This window comes from Lactuca sativa, chromosome 4 (genome assembly GCF_002870075.4).
Source record: "Lactuca sativa cultivar Salinas chromosome 4, Lsat_Salinas_v11, whole genome shotgun sequence".
Classification (NCBI taxonomy): domain Eukaryota; kingdom Viridiplantae; phylum Streptophyta; class Magnoliopsida; order Asterales; family Asteraceae; genus Lactuca; species Lactuca sativa.
The window spans coordinates 20,915,542-20,938,381 of NC_056626.2; the positions used below are offsets into that span (position 1 = coordinate 20,915,542).

General features: G+C 33.2%; 2 protein-coding genes and 2 long non-coding RNA genes across 9 annotated transcripts; 2 read left to right on the plus strand and 2 right to left on the minus strand.

Annotated features, from left to right (window-relative positions):
- Window positions 1-13,468: 13,468 nt before the first annotated feature.
- LOC111915836 (uncharacterized) lies at window positions 13,469-14,312 on the minus strand. 2 transcript variants are annotated; one of them, XR_002858298.3, is made up of 2 exons: window positions 14,136-14,312; window positions 13,469-13,905 (listed from the first exon to the last, which is right to left on the minus strand). It is a non-coding gene; the product is annotated as an uncharacterized LOC111915836 (long non-coding RNA). The 2 variants fall into 2 exon arrangements; XR_006190080.1 differs by having other exon boundaries at window positions 13,995-14,312.
- A 150-nt stretch (window positions 14,313-14,462) lies between these two features.
- On the minus strand, window positions 14,463-16,232 carry LOC111915835 (uncharacterized). Of its 5 annotated transcripts, XR_002858296.3 has the most exons (6): window positions 15,639-16,223; window positions 15,324-15,403; window positions 14,986-15,062; window positions 14,854-14,920; window positions 14,672-14,761; window positions 14,463-14,513 (listed from the first exon to the last, which is right to left on the minus strand). It is a non-coding gene; the product is annotated as an uncharacterized LOC111915835 (long non-coding RNA). The 5 variants fall into 5 exon arrangements; XR_006190079.2 differs by having other exon boundaries at window positions 14,854-15,254; window positions 15,639-16,231; XR_008231393.1 differs by having other exon boundaries at window positions 14,854-15,062; window positions 15,217-15,403; window positions 15,639-16,230.
- A 548-nt stretch (window positions 16,233-16,780) lies between these two features.
- LOC111915819 (uncharacterized) lies at window positions 16,781-17,784 on the plus strand. Its single transcript, XM_023911461.3, has one exon. The coding sequence runs from the start codon at window positions 17,197-17,199 to the stop codon at window positions 17,596-17,598; it is 402 nt and encodes a 133-aa protein (XP_023767229.1). The 5' UTR covers window positions 16,781-17,196; the 3' UTR covers window positions 17,599-17,784.
- A 199-nt stretch (window positions 17,785-17,983) lies between these two features.
- LOC128133784 (probable inactive receptor kinase At1g48480) lies at window positions 17,984-19,147 on the plus strand. Its single transcript, XM_052771315.1, has 2 exons — window positions 17,984-18,328; window positions 18,528-19,147. Exons 1-2 carry the CDS (start codon window positions 17,998-18,000, stop codon window positions 19,106-19,108), a joined length of 912 nt encoding a protein of 303 aa, XP_052627275.1. The 5' UTR covers window positions 17,984-17,997; the 3' UTR covers window positions 19,109-19,147.
- The last annotated feature ends 3,693 nt before the right edge of the window (window positions 19,148-22,840 follow it).

Genomic DNA, 22,840 nt, shown 5'->3' on the forward strand with positions numbered 1-22,840 from the left:
AGAGGGCAACACGGGGCGTGTTGGGTTTTCCCTAGAATCCAACACGGGGCGTGTTTGGCTATCAAACATTTATCGTCTGACTTCGATGAACACGACCCGTGTTCATTTAGCCTATATGGACACGGGGCGTGTTGGGCTATCTGGGCATTTTTGGGCATCGTATTTACACTCAACACGGCCCGTGTTTTTTTGCTCTATATCGATACGGGGCATGTTCGACTTAAAAAAACTGTCTTTTTGGCAGTTTTTCCTCTTTTCTTATTTCAGGAATGAGGTCATTTTTTGGGGGGAGAGAGCAGAAAAAAGCATTTTTGAGGAGGAGTTGAAGTTTTTAGCAAGGATTGTCCGTTAAGCATTTGGAAACATTTTGATTTCGTATTTGTAAGCATTTTAATTCTTGAATTCATCTTCTAGATTTCTGGTTTTGTTCTAGTCATGTGTGGCTAGAACTCTAATTTCTCCAACTCATGTTTTGACTTTCTAGTTGTGAATCTAATCATATGACATGATGTTTGTTCTTACTTTCTATCTAATGGATTTGATTTTGCTTCAATCGAATGTTTGATTCTAATTGTGATTCTTATTGGCCATTTGAATTAGGGTTAGGTCATTCCAGTTATCTCTTTTACAAAATCCGTAATTGTTTTGTGAAATTGAACAAGTAACAAGCATTAAATTGACATCTACTGAATGAATTTAGTGTAAATCTTATTCATACACTTTTACACTCCCGAGCTTATGATGAGTATTGGGTGTTGTTGGGAACATTCACATAAAGCTTCATGCAATCTTTCAATCTAATTCTAAGAGCTTGTTTAGATTAGGTTAGTAAGGTTAGGATTAATCAAAGAGCTTGTTTTGGTTAATTATTGTGGTGAATGGAAAGTGTTAGAGCTTGTTAACATTTTCAAGTACCAACTTAGATAGAATGAAACAAAGGTCTTGTCATCTTGGATTCACATTGTTGAAGTGTCATACATGAAGTTGGAGTCTTTATAATATCATAATTTAATTTACTCATTCAGCCAATTACTTGTGATTTTACTTTATTTTTCTAATCATTGCAATCAAATCCCCCTTTTTCTTTCATCTTTTGTGAACAAGTACCTTACGCAAAAAGGGTATAGACTGATTGTCCCGTGTCTTTGTGGATCAACCCTACTTGCCTTGTACTACTTTCTAGTGCAATAGAGTAGTGTTACTTAGGAGTATATCGTACCCCTTTATTTGTTGGGTTTGACACTCCTAACACATCGTTTTGGAAAGGAAGGATCTGACTTGATCACAACGCACACACCTGTGTATTCCGCAATATTTGATTTTGGGATGAACTCTGATAAATGTTTTTAATTAGCAATGTTTTGGAAAGCTTGGATTTAAAATATATATGTGTTTTGACTGTATCAAAAAATGAAGTTTTTACCCTTGATTTTTGGGTCGTTACAACATGAAGGTCATCCACCCTCAAACGTTTCCGTCATTCTGGTTTGGGGGTGTGACACTAGAATATTAGAGTTGACAACACAAACAACACTTTCATAAACATCATTACAAGAACTAGATTTAAAAATAAAATAACATGTTTGTAAACTAAAATGTCACACTTATTATTATCAAAACCATAATGAAAACCATCCTTGAACAATGCATGAAATGAAATTATGTTTCTTTCCATATTTGGCGGGTAGCAACAATTAACTAAACTAATGGAAACTTCATTATTTAACATAAGCTTGTATTTTCCAATCTTCGTAATAGACGTAGTCCCTCGGTTACCCATGATTAGGTTTAACTCTCCATGCTTCAGTCTTCTGCTTTCCAATAGTCCTTGTAAATCCAAGAAAATGCAAGTACTGATGGGTTTTGGTCCTAAGAACATCTTATGTGCTCATACAAACCCTAATGCTTGGATCTAGGTTTCTCTATTGTACATGCTTTGAATCCAAGACTATAAACCCTAATTCTAGCATATGGAAATCGATATTAACATATAATTAGGTTTATGATATTACCTTGATTGTTAAGTAGCAATAACAATCCCAATTCCTCCTTGAATTGATTTTGGAAGGCTTAGAGTCACAAGTGTCACTCCTCTAATGGCTTACAAACACCAAGAGCAAATGGAGAAGATATAAAGAGAGAGAAGAGGTATAGAATTCGTCTCTAGGACCTCTTGGGAAGGCATGGACGAATTCATGAGCCTTGGGGTCTTTATATAGGTGTAGAGATAGGGTTTCAATCCTTATCCTTATCTAGTTGCTTGCTTACCAAGCAACCCATAAGATAAGCCTTGAATCCTTATCATAGTCGAATTCTAAGGCCTTATCACCTTAAATTTGTCCAACCTATTAATAAGGTAATCCTTACCTTATTTTGTAACTATCACATAATTACAATTCAGCCCCTCTAGTTTAATTAATTACACTTGATCACAAAATTAATTCTTAATTAATTATTGACCAATATTAATTAAACAAATATGATTTCTCCTTTAATATATTATTCTTATAACATATTAATTAATCATAATAACCTCTCTCTCTAGTTATCTCTCCAATCAAGTTGCTTTGGTGAAGGCAACCCAAAAGGAGCATGCACCATCGGGTCAAGTACATACCAAAATAGTTATGGACTTAGACACTAATCCAACAGTCTCCCACTTGGATAAGTCTAATAACTATTCTGCGTATGACTTCAGATCCTGATCTGCAATCGTAGCTTTCCAAAGCCGCTGTCAACTCTGATCATATCAGATACGCGTGTCCTTAGATAAGGGATCATATATTCCTCCATTCTAGATATCATATAAGATATGATTTCAAGTCATTCTCTTTGTACTATATCTCGATTTTTGATTTATGACAACTGACTAATCGAACAAATCAAATTAGCCCTAGCCCGGCCGAGCATTTACGTTTGTCATCACAAAATCATCGAGGGGCCCAAAGATATCGCTTTTATCCTTCTTTGGATAAAAGGAACGGATAAACTTTGATACAATGCTTGCTTGCACTCACTTACCGAATTACACACAACAATATGTTTTATAACACCAAGTTACTAGTGCGTTTACATATTATCAATGTGCGACCGATTTGCAAGATACAACTCACACATCTCGATTTCAAGAATATAAGATGTTATCGTCTCACCAATCACTCGTGATACAATTCATGGAGTGATCCAAGTGAGCGTGGGTTTAATCCAATGCTCAAATCACATTCATAAGCACTCATGAACGTTGCAGCAAACATTTGCTTATGTCTAATGCTCTTTAGACAATCCACACACCAATTCACGACAGTCTTCATTCATATCTACTTCCAACATATGAACGACTGTGGCCCGTTCGAATAATTCGATTATTCTTAATAAACTCAATTATTCTGGAAGTCAAAACATGCAAAGTGAAACACAAGAATAATACTAATCCCATATGGCCTCAAACCTTTGAGTATAAATAAAATGCCTTTTATTTATCACCATATTGATTACTCATTATTTTTCGTTTCGGGTAATCAACTTCTTCCTTGAATTACAACACTTGTCCCATGCTCCTAGCATGCACACAATGTTTACCTATGGTTCTTACTTTGTGAAATAGATCAAATTGAACACACTTCCAATAATTCTCATTTCACAACTCCAAATCCTTTTTCCATAAGTGAAAGAATATCAAATTCTTGCTACTTATAGAATATGCTAGATTCTAACATTCTATGCAACGATCCTTTCATAATGTCACTGCACCAAAGTCACAAAGACTATTGCCAATGATATTACAAAGTTCTCTATCGGAGATTGTTACAATACAATTTCTTAGATGTGATGTCTCTCATTCAAAGTACATTCCTTTGAACATCCTTTTGCATAAAAGTTTCTAATCTAGTCATAGATTTTCAATATTCAATTCCCAATATGGATACATTTCCATATTTTCCATATGACAACTTATTCTTAATAGAATCTTATCTATTCCTAATAATGTCGATATGGTCCATCCAATATGAAAACATTTCCATATCTTCCAATACTATACTTCCAATTACTCACAAGCAACCAATCCTCGTCGAACTTGGATTGTCCTTTGATAGTTGTTTAATTATTTTAGTCAAAACCGATTCTAGTCCCTTTTCCCTCTAAATGCGCTAGACATTTGGAAAATTTTAGAATGGTCAAATATTAAATCATTTGCAATCGATCCTATACCCGAAGCGTATGGGACACGACGCATAATGTTTTATTTGCTATGTTCTCAAAATTCGAATTGTGAAGAGGAATGCCGTAATCATAATCGAAATTTTAAGAACACACTATGTACCCTTGACTAAATTTATTAACATTTCTCAACCTAAACCTGTAGATTTGAAATGAAGCATAATATTCTCTCCCTTAATTATAGCAAAACAACTATTCCAACCTTACAACTTTGCAAAGAATGACTCTTGTTTTCTATAATTAATATTGCCAACTTGCAATACTTTCCTTAATAATCATACAATCATAACATTTATGCTCCCACTATCATGATGATTATTATAAAACATAACACTTATGCTCCCACTAGCTTCGACATGTATTCATAAACATCTTAACTTTCAGAAAAACAATACCTATTGAATTTCTTAAGTCCATGTTTCTAATACTTAGTGCTTTGATAATCTTTTATCAAGGCTTCTTGAACTTATACACCTTTGCCTTAGATAGTTCATATGTGTGTGTAAACAATTGCCAAACCTCACAATTCAAATTATGGAAAGGGATACCGTAACCATGATTGAATTCGAGAATGCAATTTTACAATTACTATCTTCTTAAAATCTTTCTTAGTGAAAGCATTTCCCTACAATCATTTTCATGAAGGAGGAAATCTTATGACACTTAGATTTTAAACAATGTATGTGTTCCTATCCATGTGAATTTGTTAAAACCAAAGTTTACGACAAATTCAAACTCATATGGATCGAACTTTCTTAATCTTGATTTCTTGCCTTATGGTAACACAGCTGCCCACCATGTCTTCCAAGTAGTTAAGCAGCTCACCCTTTCATATCAATGTACCTTTCATTGATTAAGGTGCTTTGCCTTTTATGCGTTCAAAATGAGAACTCATAGAACTCACATGCATAATTAACTCGATTGGATTGGCATAGAAACAAAAGAATGTCAACATGATAGGTTGTAAACCTCAACTCGTGTGCTAGTGATGATCGATAAGGTTTATTTGATTTGTTCTTGAAACCTTTCAAGACCATTAAGACTCCCACTTACTCCTTGACATATAAGATTCTCTTGTCAATAAACATTTCTTGACAAACAAATATCCAAGAGTTAGTGTAGCTCATATTAAAAATACGTCATAAATTGGTCCTAGTTGGTCTTTGTCTTATCCAAGACATCACAACTTTCAACATTTGATGAATGTTATAAACCTTATTTTTTTTTCACTCGATATCACAATCTTAACTTTAAGACCTGTTATTGGAACGAAGTATGATTGACTTATTGATTTAACCATTTCTTCAATTCTTGATTCCTCTTCTTAGACATACAATTGTACTAAGACTCATTTAGAGGATCAATTGAGATATGGTTCTTAATCATTAAGACCTATCATAAAGCATAAAAGCTAATCTCCCTTCTTCTTAGAATGGAGAAACTTTTATCTTTCTGCCTACTTGATTCTTCTTATTCGTTTTGCTATTGATTTAAACTTTTACAATCAATTCATAATTACACTTAATCTTGTAAGTATAATCATATTTATTAAACCTTTAGTAAATCATGACGAATATCATTGTTACTCTTATGGTGGACTTGATCAACACGCAACTTTGTGTGCTCGATCTCCTTCACTTGACACTTTGTCAATGAATTAGTCTATTTTCCAAATATGAAATTTCTCATTCATCGTGCAACCAAGTTTCATGATTCCAAGTTTCTGTCCAATTGAAACTTGGGCGATGAGAAACTCTCCCTATTTGGTAAATTCTCGACATTCCATAAATAACATAATAAGAACCAAATCCATTATAGAAACATTTTAACATCAATTTTTCATACACGCCATTGCAAGGATAAATAAATAAAATTTAAAATCAAAATTTATTTTATTGCGGAAAAAATTTGTCCTTACAATGCAATTCATTGAAAAAATATGCTAATACATCTTTCTTAGCAATCTAATTGTAACTCTAAGTAGTAGCTCAAGAATCTAATCTTCGATAAATGCGATCGAAATCCATTCCTTTACGGTTAGATTCTGCTCACTTCTTCCCTTAAGCTTCCTTTCTTTTCTTCGATCCTACAAAACATCAATTGTAATCTTATCACATTATGTATTAAGAATCTAGAATAGAAGCTTAAAAGAGTTAGTTAATGGATTTTACCTATATTAGAGCCATACGTTTCGACTCTCCCATCTCTTAGATCTCTTAGGTAAATGGGGTAGCTTCGTCTCCAATGCCCTTTCTCTTGGCAATAAAAGCAAATTGACTCTTTTGGAACATGACATGGAACTACTTCAGACATTGCCTTTCTCTTATGATCAAACTTTTCGATCATAGCATGTCTTTCGTTGTCATTGTCTATATCCATACAGGTCTTGAAGACAGATTCACCAATCAACTTTGCTTTTCTATTGCGCCAAACCATTGTTGATTCAGCATCAATAAGCATATAGGTGAGATCTATAAGGGTCACGTCGCGGTTCATCATATAGTACTCTCTTACGAACTCACTATATGAGTTAGGAAGTGACTGAAGAACCCAATCAACAGCCATTTCCTCACAGACAACGGATCCCAAGATTCTTAACCTATCAATGTGTGACTTCATCCCTAGGACGTGTGCACACACCGACTTTCCTTCTTTATGTTTACTTGCCAAAAGGGCTTGAGTGATCTTGAAATTTTCAAGCCTTTGAACTTGTGGGTTAGGGAGAATAATTGGAGGAGGTGGAGGAAGTGAAGCATGATTTCTTGTTCTTCGATCGAATCGTAGAATATCATCTTCATGTGGAAGGCTTGTTCCACGGGATTTGGGAAAACCATAGTTGTCGAACTCTGACATCTACAAAAATGGGAGAAAACGAATTCAAGTTAGTTGATAGATTGAGTCCTTAGTAAATCACCCAAATGAAATACTAAGGCTAGGACCCAACACAATATTCTACAACTCGGGAGAGGGATGCCGTAACCCTAATTGCAGAATATTTGAAGGTAAGTGAATGACGATTCACTAATTTCCACCACGAAAAAGAATTTAAGTTTTAAATCTATGAAAACTCCTAGATCCTTTGAGATTCATTAAACTTTCAATGGCATGTTTAAATCTCGATATGCCCATCTTGTTTGTGACTGGGATGCCGAGGATCACAAAGCGGGTGTGAATAACCATGCAAACTTACATGGTGCCCTCATATGTTACAGTCACCTATTCGATGTGTCGGTAAACCACACACGCTCCACCGAACTATGACAAACATTGAGTCACCCTTTGCTACCTTTGCTTAGAACCATTTAGTGTGCCGGTAAACCACACACGCTCCACTAACGTCTTCGCAAGGGCACCAAGTATAATTTCATGGAATTGCATCAATTCACTTTTGCCTAAGTAACTAAGATTGGGAATTTTATGAAAACATTTAGTTACTTTAGTAATTCATTATACTTATAATGGAAGGTTTTGTCCCATCCTACCCGTTCGGCTAACGACCCTCCACTAGTCAAGAGTGCGGTGGGTAAAAGTGGATACCCATTCAATCGCCATTTTATAGGCAATTTCCTTAAACACCCCTTATAGACTAGCTTCGTGAATGAGGCCTACTAACGGTAAGACTGACTTTTACTCATATATATATAGTTATTGGTGCCTCTTGGTCTTAAACCCTAGTTATTGGTGCATTTTGCCTAGATCTCCCTCTCTACACGTAAAGTTTGCAACTTTACGTGGGGAATAGGCTTGGGAAGGGTAGATCTACAGTTTGGAGTTCATGCATGAATCGGAAGTCCTCTGCATGTAAGTGGATCTTGTTGGACTCGGCGAGTCCTTCGAGTGGACTCGGCGAGTAGCTTGAAGATGAGGAGGAACTCGACGAGTGGGATGAACAGTTCGTCGAGTCAGATGAAGATAGGCATGAACTCGGCGAGTTGGATGAAGATTGCCGTGTGCTCGGCGAGTCTGTTCTTAGACTCGACGAGTCAGGTCGCATGGTCCCAAACCCTTCGAGTTAAGTCTCGAGTCAGCGAGTCGAGCCAGGACTCAGTGAGTTGGACAGGACAGGAATCGGGAATCAGTAGACTCGGCGAGTCAGGGGCTGACTCGGCGAGTAGAGTCGCGAGTGGAAGGACTCTGGACTTATGAACTCGGCGAGTCAGTAGGGTGACTTGACGAGTAGGGTTGACCTGGAAGGTTGACTTTGACCAGGACGTTGACTTTGACCAGAGTTGACTTGGTTGACCTTTGAAGGTCACTTAGACTAAGTGTTATGTTGATATTGGTAGCTCGGGGAGCTAGCGGAGCAGCAATTCGGAGTCAGTGGTCAGGTAGCGGTCAAAGGGGTTAGCAGCAGCAGTTCAGCAGTATCAGGTGAGTTTCCCTTTGTATGAATGGGTCTACGGCCAGAATGCCGACCCATGTAGTTATGAGTAGAAGACCCGGGGGTTAGCCCTAGGCACAGTATGCTAGTATGATATTCGGACGAGGTCCAATGATAGAGGGCGGGTGCCCAAGGAGCGGTTTATGTGATAGTTTATACTTGTTGTCTGTGTGATACTTGTATGTGCCTGGTAGGGAGGTGAGTGTGGGCGAGGTCCCGTATCTCACCAATAGCAGAGTGTGGATGGTGTTCCACATCTCAGTAGCAGCAGATCAGGGGCGAGGCCCAAGTTAGGAAAGGAGTGAGGGTGGGCTGGGCCCGTATCTCACTATCAGCAGGAGTATGGACGAGGTTCCATGACTCATCAGTAGCAGGACACGGGCGGGGCCCAGAGATAGGCGAGGCCTTAGAGCAAGAGTTGTTAGTATATGTTTAGTTTATGTAATGTTATGTGATATGTTTATGTGCTATTATATGTTAGTGGGCGAGGCCTAAGTGAAACAGATCTGTATCCGAGCGGGGCTCGAAGCCAAGCGGGGCCTGGAGCGGCGGGGCCGTTGTAGCGGGCGAGGCCCGAAGTAGAGGGCGAGGCCCAGGATAGCGGGCGTGGCCCAGTATGTGCAGTATATGGTTTTGCATGGTATGTGGTAAGGTGGGGAACTCACTAAGCTTCGTGCTTAGGGTTTTCAGTTTTGTTTTCAGGTACTTCCGGTAGCGGAGGGAAGAGCTCGGGGTGATCGCATGGCACACACCATAGATTGGTCAGCCTGGGAATGTTTACTCTGATAATAAATATGTGTTTTGAAAACTTATACTCAGATTATGTTTTGGAATGATGTCTTTGGTTAAAGTAATGTTTTATTAAAAAGAAATTTTTGGTCTTGAATTTTGGGATGTTACGCTAAATGAATTATTAACAAGGCTAGGATCTATATTTCACTTTACGATGTGTAAAGGAATGTGTTAAACACACAACAATTTTATTTAGGTAGGCAAAGCAACTTGCTAGTTTCAAGCTTTTGAAAGTCCTATAACATTTGAGATCCATTGACACTCAATAGCATGTTAATCTGATTGTGCTCATCTCAAATTTAATGTGGGCCTGTTGTGAACCGTTAAATAGATGGTGAATCAACCATGCAAAATCACTTGAACCTCGACATAAAATTATTCTCGTATTGACGTGCTGGTTAACCACACACTCACCATCAATAGAATTTCATGAGCGATTCATTATTTAAAATTGCATTCTACCAAATGATGTGTCAGTTTACCACACACGCTCAATCATCAGGACATAACTAAAATTTTATTTTTCATGGGTAGCACAAGACTCATGTTTTTTATTTATATAAAACAGGAATATTCTGTTTTATTTCTTGATTAATACTTTTAATCTTAAAAGACAAAATTCGATCAAACCCTTTCGGTAACTCCACTCTCAAAATACAAATGATGGTGAAGGAGGTAAGCATGAAGCATATTAAAAATTGACCTCATTAGGAATCAAAAAGACCTCATTAAACAAGTATTAGAGTGGGTGAGCTTAGTCTCGATTCTACAATAAGGTTTTTATTAACATGTGAGGACACATATGGTATTTAATATTTTACATATAGTAAATAATACTGTATAATAAATTGAAACTTTTAAATTTATAATCTTGTCTTTCTAATTTAATTTTATTATTAAATAAGGTTCAAGATAATATTCAAATTTTAATCTGGTTTAAAAAATATTTAAATATAATTAATTAAATATTCAAATTTAAAATTCCACTTAAATAATATTTCAAATTAATTATTAGATTTAAATATTCAGATTTATCCAGTTAAAATAATATTTTAAGATAGAATTTTATCCCCAGACATTTGAAATGTAGCTAAATTTGAAATATGTCCAGCTTGTTGGCGCATCGCGGCCAATAGGTTGTCGTGCAACGCCTGCAACTAGACAGATTTAATTTGTTCTTTAGCTTTTACAAAATTTTTTGCTTATAATTAAAAAAATAGGCTCTAATACCACTATTGGGGATTATTAGCATCAAGTACACAACTCATATGTAACAGAAAAATCAAAATTTGATATAACTAAGTGCACATGCAACCTAGAATAGATGTTTTACTATCATAGCAACATACTTTGAAAAAAAACAAAAAAAGTAAGCTTACTAACCTCATATTCACTTGTTTGTCATCTCGTGCGTGTCAGCTAGTTGTAAGATGAAGGATCCAAAAGGGAACTCATCTATTGGAATCAAACCCACACACCAAATAGCAAAAGAAAGAACCAACAAATTAGGGTTTGTACAAAAACACAAGAACCCTATAGAGGGGATGAGATTTCAAATTTGTAAATGGAGAGACAGAGTATGGACAATTTTGTGAAATGGAATTATTGGCTCTAGGGTACACCCTAACAGTCTATTTATAGGTAGTTGTTTGAATCTCGGATGGATACAAACTCTATGTTTATCCGTATCAGATTCAAACCAACTTTATTCATATCCTAGGGATCTAGAAGCCGTCCATTTCCATGTCTCTAGAGACTTCTGGAATATTCCAGTTAATCCTTATGATTAATTAATATTCAACATCTTTAATTAATTAAATCCTTTTAATTAATTACCAAAATAATTTTTAATTAATTTATTGATTCCTTAAGAAACTAACACATTATTAATCTCTATTTCCTCATGATATTTGGGTTATGATGTCAACCCAAAATGGTCATGCTATTATTAGACATATTATTAAAACAATTAATGATCTTAGACACCATTTCCAATAGTTTCAAGTCTCGTAATCAACAATATATATATATATATATATATATATATATATATATATATATATATATATATATATATATATATATATATATATTGGGCATATAAAACTAGAGGTTGTGTGGAGTTTATCGTTCTAAAAAAATTATGTAAAAGTATAAGGGTTTCTAAAAAAAATTATGTAAAAAGGTTTTTTTTACTCTTTATATAAACCCATAATATTACTAGTGAACTACTTGATGCTAAAAAAGCCATAACGGAAAAAAATAAAAACTATAAGGTTTTTTAAATAAAAAAATATATCTAAATAGAAAACAAATCGTAAAATATATTTTTTTTTCTATATATAATCGTTGTTGGGTTCGATGTAAGGTGGACGGAGTGGGAAGCGGGTTGGGGAAAAAGGATTGATGTATCGTTGATACCTCCAAGGTCACGGTCTCGTCGCTCTTATGGTACCACTAAAGAGTATGCAAGCGGGTATGCTAACTTGCTACTAGTTATCTCTCTTTCTCTACTCTCTCTAAGGCTTCATCACTTGTATAGTAGGCTTCAACACTTGTATCATATATAGTTTTGTATGATTGTAATTAGTTTGTGAATAAGTTTTGTATGTTTTTAATATTTAATGAATTAGTTTTATATGATTTTAATTAGTGTTCATTTATTTTAAAAATAAAAATTGATTGGACTAAGGATAAAAATATAGGTTTATATGTATTGTAGGATTAAGGAATAAAAATGAGAGGAGAAAAAAATGATGTGATAGTGATATAGATACCTCCACCCTAAAGTATATTGTCTTATGATGATGACCTCACAAGTCGCAAATTACATTTTCATCCTAGAATATTCCTAAAGTATATTGCATTTTGATGATGACCTCACAAGTCACAAATTACATCGTCATCCTAGACTATTTTATAGTAGCGTGGTGGATTAGAGTACCTTTTTTTATCCATATTACTCCTATAAGGTCATTGGGTATGAGCTTTCAAAGGCGTGGAGAAGCCTACATGGCACCTCCACAACGTCGTTAAGGAGGAACAAACATCACCCCCAAAACTCGTTGCGTTATAAGCCATGGTAATGAAGACATAGCTCAACGGAGAATTCAACCAATCACATTACTTTACCATCGAACAATCAACTTTTATTTTAATATATATATATATATATATATATATATATCCAACCCAATTTTACTCGCATCATTCTTTTGCTTTTGTTTTGACTAAATTACTGAAATCATCTCTATGGTTTGGTCAAAATTACGCGTTTGGTCCCTAACTTTTTTTTTGCACTCAGATCGTCCTTATGGTTTGATTTTGTTGTATTTTTCGTCCTTATGGTTTGGTCAAAATTGCACGTTTGGTTTCTAACTTTATGTATGTAAGGGACAAAAAAACGCAACAAAATCAAACCATAGGAACGATCCGAGTGAAAAAAAAGTTAGAGACTAAACGTGTAATTTTGACCAAATCATAGGGACGATTTCAGTAATTTACTCTTTACTTTTTCAAATTCTTATACAGTTTCAATACATCTTCAAAAAAGAATTATGGTTTATTTCATACAATTCCAATTTTATGTTTTTTTTGTAATATATTTTTTTCAATTTAAACTAGAGGTGTGCCCTCGGTTCGGTACGGGTCGGGGAAAGTCAGGCAATGTAATTTATCAGCAAATTGAACCTCAGATTTGGGAAAAAATAAAGTATGTTGACCGTATTGTTAAAAAAGAGTAAAGTACATCGCTATTTACTATATTTCGGCTTTTCATTTAAGAATAATGTCATTATAAGAAAATATCATCCTATTCTTCAAAGATAAAGAGAAAAAAAAACCCACCAAATGAAAATCAATCTAGAAAAAAGAATCGCATTAAGAAATGTTTCATTTTCTCAAGGATACACATTAGGCTATAGATAACAACCTACTTTTTAGCAATGTCAAAAACAAATTTGTTTGCAGATAAAAGTAGCATATCAAAACTTTACATCAACTAAAGCCACAATCACTTATAAGAAAATTAAAAGAATTTCTCATATTAAGAATATCTTCCCATATTAAGAAAAATACTCAATTAATCTTGGTAATAGATAAAATGAAAAATACATCGAACAAAAAACATTCTAGAAAGGCTTACACACCATGAGCTTCAAAAATTCCTAACCTTGGAAGCACATTCTTGAAAAAAAAAAGTTTCAAATCGTGTTTGTCTATCTCTTCAATTAAAATGAGGGGTATAAAAGTCAAAAACATCTTTTTTCATATGGACCATTCAAAAACACAACCGGAAATATGAAATATCTCCTCCCCACTTAAAAAAGGTAAGAGAGTGATTTGCTTTTGATTTCTTGTTTGTGCAAATGACGAAAATGCTCATCTAGTCATAGAAAATAATATATATAAATTAAAGAAACATGCACGAATTCTGGAATAAGAACGTGAAATTTTGGATCATTGGTTGCATAGTCGTAGAAGTTATGTAGCATGGAGTCTAGGAGGTAATACATCTGTAAATGGAAAAAAAGATTAAATAATGAAAAATTAAAAGTAATTAATTATTTTTATTTATTTTCAGTAAACATGGATGGTGGCTCACAGTGTCTATCTAGTAGCATGATTTCAGATGTAAAATGACAGTATGTTGTCAAACTACAAATGACCAGTCTTTTATAAATAATAATAAACTATTCAATAAAATAACTAAATAAAACAACAAATATAAGGATGAAGTTAGTACCAGTAAATAGGCACCAGTCCTTTGTTGCATCTCCATCTTCCTCATTAAACTGTACTTGGTCCTCAAAATCATCTCTTTCACAATCCATTTGGCATAAAGCGTAGCTCTCATAAATGGCAGGACAACAACATATTTTATCATTCGTCTATCTTCCTGCTTCTTCCCTTAGAACATTAACTATACGAGAAACAAATAACTTTAGCTTGTAGCATGCCATATGTCAAAAATTGACCAATTAAATATTTTCATACATGGCAATTGGATTTTTTTTTTTTTAATAAAGAGAGAATAAAAAAGAGAAAAAGAAAACACTAAATGTATGAAGCATGCCTGTTGTGCCATGTGTAGAAATCTCTTTGTTGATTTGCTCTCATTGGGCTGAGTAAAAGTGAAACTGTATTAAAAATAATAATAATAATTAATTGGGATTTAATAGGAAAAGCCTGATTTCCCTGTCTATTAAGTCGTCCTATCCGTATTAAGGCAAAAGGAACACCCATTTAGTCAATGAACTGAATCAATAATACAAGTTGTACCCCTGAAGCATTTCCGTCACCATGTTCAGTTGTAGCAGTTATCCCTTCACATACTGAGGCCACAAGTTGAGTGTACATATCTTATGTTACCTATAGATACGACAACAATATATGAAACGCATCAGATGATTTACTTACACTAAGGAAAATTATGGATGTGAAGTAAAAGTAAAAGGATTTACTTTTAATGATTCTTCTTGATCTTAAGATACTATTAATGTATATGGGTTCTTTCCATGAATCTGAAACCTGTAACTAAAAAAATTAAACCCATTTAATTTCTTCATTTTTTGCTTCATATAGGGAGAACATACCTCTCAAGTTACTTATGTTAACTATTAGACCCAAACATCTGGTTGGATAGGCATTTCATCAAACACCTTCTGGCCACCTTTCATAGATGAAGTTTCCATGTATGAGGAGGCAATTGTTTAAATTAAAATTCTTAAAAGGCTATTTATGTGTAAAAAATTATTAAATATTCATTAGTATAACAATATTTAGAAGAAAAGAACTTCAATGTTTAGAAGAATCACTTCAGTGACCTCGGAAAACAACTTTATCTCTTTCTTCAAATCGCTACCTACACGTGAGAAGTTCATCCTAATCACCAAGAAACGACACATCAAATGGAATCGAAGAAGAAACTGACCTAACACCAAACTCAACATGTCTACCAATCTTCTTCATTGTCACTCTTCTTGATCCCCCAAAGTTCGAATTCAAATTCACCTGCAAGTTAGCGTTCTAAAGTTTATCTTATTTATCCAACATGGTCCAACTTACTTATCGACAATCTATAAACCAATAGCAGAGATGAAAATGCCCTACAATGGCTAAGTTAGTAGATAAAATCGCTTGGTTTTGTGCATTATGGGGAAATTAGGAACCAATCAAGAGGAGTGTTGACACAATTTTCAAAAAAAATGAACTTGAATAAAAAGATTAGACAGAAAAATGCAGAAACCTAGGTGAAGCATTCCATCAAGCAGCTAGAATGCATCATGTCTCCCCAGGTACCCTGAACTCGCTAAACAGTATGAAAGTTATTCTCCCCAAAACAAAAATGAACCAAATATTAGACGCAAAATTGAGATGAAGTTAATAAATGAGGAAACAGTTCCTGGTGACAAACGGAGGAGTCGGTAATGGAGGAAGGTATTTTCGACGGTTTGTATATCTTTACAGAACCGAAATCCAGAGGCAAGGTCAGCAACCGGAGATTTTCTTTGGGCGATGCCAACTGTGGTGGCTGTCGATGGAGGCGCCGGCTTCGAGACTTCCAATAGTAGTAGAAGTCGACCTTATCAGTTGATTTCTCCGGTGCAGCCACAATCGGTGGCGAGGAGGTGGCCTCTGGCTCCCTTTCCTTCCGACTGATTGAACACATCAGTCAAAAGGTGACTTCAGAGAAGCTCCACCGTTGGTGATATCTGGAAAATTAGGAACATGTAGAAGTGAACAATCGGGTGGAGATAGAGAAAAAAAGGAAAAAGGAACGATGCTCTAATTGCAAAGCGGCTCGAGGTAGCGAATACTTTTGATCGAGAGAGAGATGACAATATGTAACACTTTGATTGGAGAACAAAACGGTGGAGAACAAAACGGTGAAGAAGGAGAAGCGGACACGTATTGAGTAAGACTCTCCGGCCACCACCACCATTGACCATCCCACTCCAACAAAATGTTTTTGAAAAGTTACGACATTTGACAGCTTTGTATAAGAGAAGGGACTATTTCTGCAAACACCTTAGCAACTTTACTGTTCCTAAGGTGAGACAATTATATATATATATATATATATATATATATATATATATATATATATATATATATATATATATATATATATATATATTAACAATAGTACGTTTTATATATTTGTATTTGGTTTTATAATTATTAATAAACAATTAAAAAAATATAAAAAATGGTAACATGTAAATTATTTAGCGGTGGTCATTTCCTAGAATAATGTTATAACACAATGGATGTTATAGCATGTTCATGTGAGGTGACATTTTTTATGTTTTAACATGGTATCATGGTCGTTTCAAATATATTTTGGTTTTAGGACGAAAGAAAAAAAATGGACCTTTAAAATAAACAAATGTCATCCAGTTTTTTATAATATATTTTGGTTTTAGACTCTGTTCGCTCTTGTCGTCCACACTCTAAGACAGACAGACTTGTATGGTATTCATATATACGGAGCTTTGAACTCCCATATGTGTGATTTATAAATGTTTGCTCTTTAGAAAGAAAAAGAAAATATTTGGTTATTTAATTCGTGATTTATTCTCGCAAACAATTTCCCTTATTAGATTTTCCTTAATTCGCTAGCAAAACGCCACGTGTTCACCAGAAGCTCCCGTAAAACCAATAACCAACCACCATCCACTAAAATGCCTTCTCCTTTTCTTCTTCTTCTTCTTCTTTCTTCTTCACGATAACCAATCAAACACACACCAGATCTAGGGTTTGTTCGTTCTTTTCGTTCGTTTTTCACACAGTATCAATCAACAATGGCGTTAGAATGGGTGGTGCTAGGGTACGCTACAGGCGCAGAAGCAATCATGGTCCTTCTTCTCACGATGCCAGGTCTTGGTCCGCTCCGAAAAGGGTTGGTCCACGTCATCCACAGCCTTCTGAAACCATTCTTCTCCGTCGTCCCATTTTCCGTGTTTCTGTTCATGGATATCTACTACAAATACGAAAACTACAGACAGCTTTGTGAATCGCCTGATTCCAGCTGTACCCCAACAGAGCAATTGCATCAACAGAAATCTTTCATGAAGAGCCAGCGTAACGTTTTGTTGATCATCTCCGCTTTGGTTTTTTACTGGTTGTTGTACTCCGTCACTCATATGATCGTCACGGTTGAACAGTTGAATGCCAGGATTGAGAAATTGAAGAACAAGGATTGATCGATCGATCTAACGGATTTCATTCCAAATTTGCTGTTTATTATTACAAGAAGAGAATATGGTTTGATTTTGGAGTTATTATAATGGATATGGATAGATCTTTAACTCTTAAGCTTCATTAATTTTCTGTAGATATTGTCATCTTCATTTTCATTTCGTATAAAAGGATAAGTAATGCAGATTAATTTAAAACCTATTGAATTTCTATTCCTTTTATTCCCTAACGTGGGTTCATGTTCATCTAACATATATAGTTTGCTGTGTTTTTTTTTATTCCTTATTTTTTATATAAACCACCTAACTCTATTTGATTTAAGAAAGTCAACATGAGAGATTCTTTAATTTTCTTTAAAAAGACGCCGTTTTTTGTCAGAAATTTGAAGTTTGTGTACAATAAGCATGGCTGATGATAGAGAAAATAATCTGGAGTTCATTCAAGAAAACAACAAAACGTATAATTTGCATGATTTGTTGTCTTCTGATGCTATGTTGATTGGGAAGGGCAATCTAGGAAATACTTACAAGGTTTTCTTGAAGATTGGTGAAGTTGTGGTTGTCAAGAGATTGAGAGGACAATTTGTTTATGGAATAAGCAAAGAAAATCTTCAAGAACTAGGAGAAGTTTCTCATGAAAATTTGTTGCCTTTTAAAGCATACATGTTTTCAAAGCATGAACACCTTCTTGTTTATGATTACATGCCCTTTGGTAGTTTGTATTCTCTTTTACATGGTAAACCCCAACCTTTTCTCTTTTGTGACTAAAAACAGTTTAGCTGCATTCAGTTCGACCACAACATGATTTTGGATTGTATTAAATGCAGCCAATACATCCAAATCTTGTTTTTGGTGTCCAGAATGCAACTAAACAAGCAGATATTCTAAATAGAATACCACAACTTGAATTTTTGTTTTTAATCTTTTTGGTGTAGGAGGTAAAGGTAATATGGGTTTGCATTGGGAGACTCGAATGAAGGTTGCTTATGGTGTAGCTCGTGGTATCGAGCATATCCATGGACGAGGTCGTGGTGTTTGTCATGGAAACATAAGATCATCGAATGTATTCTTAAATAAATCCTATGTTGCTCAGATTTCTGAATTTGGAATATCTCAGTTATTTAGTAACATCGGTTTATCATCTGAATACTCTGCACCAGAAGTCAAACGTGCAAACCAACAACGTGATGTTTATAGCTTTGGGGTTTTGGTTCTTGAACTTTGTACGGGTAAGGATTTGGTTAAAGAAGAAGAGGGATTTAGCCTTGCGAAATGGGTGAGACTGATGTTCCAAGAAAAGGAAATGATAGATGTTTTTGATGAGGGGCTTCGTGTGTACAAGAAGGAAAAGATCCGGGTGCAAATGGTGCAAATGTTAGAACTTGCGATATGTTGCACTTTTGAGAATTTTAAGAAGAGACCGTTAATTTCGGCAGTAGTTAAACGAATAGATGAGGTTTTGTGTCTCCGTACATATTGCTCCCAAAAATCTCGAAATGTTTTAGATTTAAATTAACAGTTTTTATATTTTTGTGAGTTGTAGAAATGTTATATCAACCTAGCTAATTTTTAATGTTCTCTATAAATTAGTAGTTTAATAATACGAATTTAAAGATCTTATCTTGGTAAAGTGGGCATATGTAAGCCTAAAACTGTTTATCAGCCCAAAATTAACCAAAAGTAGTAATTGGACTTGGGTATCTCTCTTTGACTTTTGGGTTTGTATTTTTTTTGTCTTAATCACAAGTGTTAGGTATAAACCATAACTCCATTAGTTTATTTTTTGTATTGGCTATCAATTATTTTATGGAGAATTTTAAGTCATATGATGTTTGACTCAGATAAAATTGGTCAGATGATTAGATATAATAACTACGGAAATTTACCAGATGTTTTATATTAGGATCGGATCAAAAGAACCATTTAAGACACACATGAAAGGCTTTTCTTTTTCTTGAAAATCTTTTTGGTGGTAACCATGAGTTCCTCACGATAAGACTCACGATAAAAAATAAATAAATAAAAGTTTTATCGTAGTTTAATAAAAATATTTGCAGATATACAAATTAAAAAATAATAGAAAATATTTTTAGTAATTACAAGAAAGCAACTGAATATTGTATGTTTTTTTTTTCAATAAAAGTATTCATATCATACAAAAGTAGTTTTTTATTAGAGTAAAAAAAAATATTTCCCCCCACAATAAGTTCAAGACCGAATTGGTCATGTTCATGTTAGGTCTATAATATTTAATTATAAACGATGATAGTTAAACATTATTTTAATTTTCATGTGGCTATCGTAATTTAAAATTTACAAAAGAAAAATAATGTTAAAAAGGTTTTATTATGATAAGAACGTTAATCGTTGGGGATATTTACAAGAAGTATGTTGAATGTTTTTTTATCCATATATTTATTTATTTTTTTAAAAAGTATTTTGACTTTTATACTTTCATATCATGATAATCTCATTTTGATTAAAATGAAACATATAAAAATTTAAATATTTTTAAGTGAATGAATCAATAGATAAGTGTTAATATCACCTCTCTTATAAATTGATTATTGGGAACGAATTCATAATTCAAAATGACCAACTTTTTCAAGATTTCGAAAAGTGACCATTTGGTTCGGAACGTAATTTCGAACTATTTATTTTTGTGCCGAACTATCAAAGAAACAGGTATTGAAGTGACATATAATAATTACGAGTAGTTCTTATTCTGAAGTGATATTTGGATGAATGAATTAATAAATTTAATTTTTTATAAGACTTAAACAATTTCATGTTAACTATTTAAATTAACTTTTTGCAAGATTTAAACAACTTTGTTAAAATTTTATCAATAGAAATTAATTAAAATAAACTTTTGTTATCTATAATTAACGCTTAATTAATAGTATTAATCCAAAAAATTTCTATGTGGGAAATAATCAAAAAATATATATAGTTATCATTCTCCAATGTTTAAAATAACTTATTATGCTATTTTTATATACATTAAAAAAATATTTATTTGATTTTTTTTTTAATTTGATATTCTATAACCGAATAATTTAAAAAACAATCGCATAACCCGCATGAAATTAAAAAAATAAAAAAAATAAAAAAAAGAGGATACATTATATTAGAAATTTCTAAGAACTTGTAACTGATATCGCAATATATTGTTATCAATTTGTTAAAAACTGAATATGTTAATGTTATTCTACATAAGCTTTACTATTTAAATTAATAACTTTTTAATAATATGGGCTATACAATCTAGTTATTAAGGGTCTTGATTTTTATCAAAGGGCTTCTAGATCAGCGGTATCAAGTGGTGTTCATCTTCTTTGAGGTCGTGGGTTTAAGTCTCGTCATTAACATAAATAGAATTAGGTGTTAATTTAGGAGTAGATTATATATTTGTTGGTTCAAAAAAAAGAGTCTTGATTTTTCTAGAGGGTTTTTTATCAATCTAAAAATAACGATTGGGCAATTATATTCTTATTTAATTTATTGTAAGCTGGTGTTTATTTTTTGTTTGAAATTTTTTTGGTCTCTCACTACGCAGACAACATGCAAACATTAGCATTCACAAATTGTTTTTTAGGTCCATCTTGGTGCAGATGTAAACTAAAATCATATAACCTCTTTAAACATCTTTCAATTTAAAAAACATTTTTTTGTTGTGCAGTTAAATAAAATTACCAATCGCAATTCATAAAGCATCGAAAACGACTAAAATGATTAATATTTTTTGTTCGAATGATTTTTTTGTAATATATTCTCATTTTAACTATAATAAATATCAAATATATTCGTTAATTCATATTATTTTACTGTCATTTTTTATATTACTAAACAGGTAATTAAATATCTATAGAAAAATTAGTATATAAACTTTTTTTCGACGCAATGAACTGTATAAACTCCACTAGTCAATTTACACATTTGGTGATAAATAATACAAAAGCAATTATAATTCAAGGTTGTTTACAAATATCAAAGGAGTTACCACTAAAATCATTTTACCAATATCTATACAAAATAAGTGTTTCCTAAAATTGAACAATCTACAAATCAATTCATAAACATTAGGTGTAAAACCCATGTATTATATGGGCTTATTTTTTAAAAAGTTAAATATGAAATTTTAACAATTTGAAAATTTTGAATTTATAAGAAAAATGAATTTTTTTTTGAATTATTAAAATTAATAAGGTTTTAATGTATTGAATACATTACATATATAAACCCTTTCTAATAAATATCTTTTATATATATATATATATATATATATATATATATATATATATATATATATATATATATATATATATATATTACTTTACATATTAAATGTGGAATTTTAATTAAATAAAATGAAAAATACAATAAAATGACAAGTGGAAAATAGAAAATTTAAAAATTCTAGAAAATGTCATGTGTCCAAATAAAAGAGAAGAGGACATGTGGCAAAAAACTTTCATTTATTACAGGAGATGTAAAATATTAAGAAACAAATCAATTCATAAACATGTAAAATATTAATTCTTGAATCAAACTATTTAAAATCATTTTTCATAAATCAAACTATTTACAATTCAAACAATTAGATACACTCAAAGTCTCAAACACATAAAATGCTCCAAGAATTCTAAAAATAAAAATCGTAAAAGAAGACAACCGGAGCTAGTAATGATAAAACTTAAACAATTATAAAAGATATGTATAATAATATAATGCATATAAGATTCAAACACGATGAAAACAAAAATACCATAATTGACCAAGATGTTAAAAAGAACCCTCGTTTTCACAAGATTAAACCATCATCACCAAGTTTCTCTCGTGATGTATATATCACGAACCAAACGGTAGAAAATCAATTTATTTTTTCTGTTTTATTCATACATATTTGTACGGGTCTAAACTTTATTTTGATATATTTATTCCACTTGATAAAATTGCTCTAAAATTGTTAATATTTGAAATTACATCATGTATACAAATTACAAAAGAGTTACCGATGCAATCCACGAGTCTACCTTAGTTCTACTAAGGTATTCATTTAGAGCATGCGGTATGGACAAAACGAGAAGCAACGGTGCTGACGTGACACTCCTCAACGGCGTCGTGACGGGGGAACATCCCCCCCCCCCCCCCTATTCGTTTTTGCTCGTCGATGGTGAATCTCGTGGCCGTTGCGACTGGATGTAACGAGTGAAATTTAAACGTTTAAACGGCAACGGTTTATAAA

What these genes read in the sequence shown, in the direction of transcription:
- LOC111915819 (XM_023911461.3), top strand. Translation starts at nt 17,197, where the DNA reads ATGGCGTTAGAATGGGTGGTGCTAGGGTACGCTACAGGCGCAGAAGCA.
- LOC128133784 (XM_052771315.1), top strand. Translation starts at nt 17,998, where the DNA reads ATGGCTGATGATAGAGAAAATAATCTGGAGTTCATTCAAGAAAACAAC. An exon ending in TTTGTATTCTCTTTTACATG is followed by an intron (nt 18,329 to 18,527) that starts GTAAACCCCAAC and finishes TTTTTGGTGTAG; the next exon opens with GAGGTAAAGGTAATATGGGT.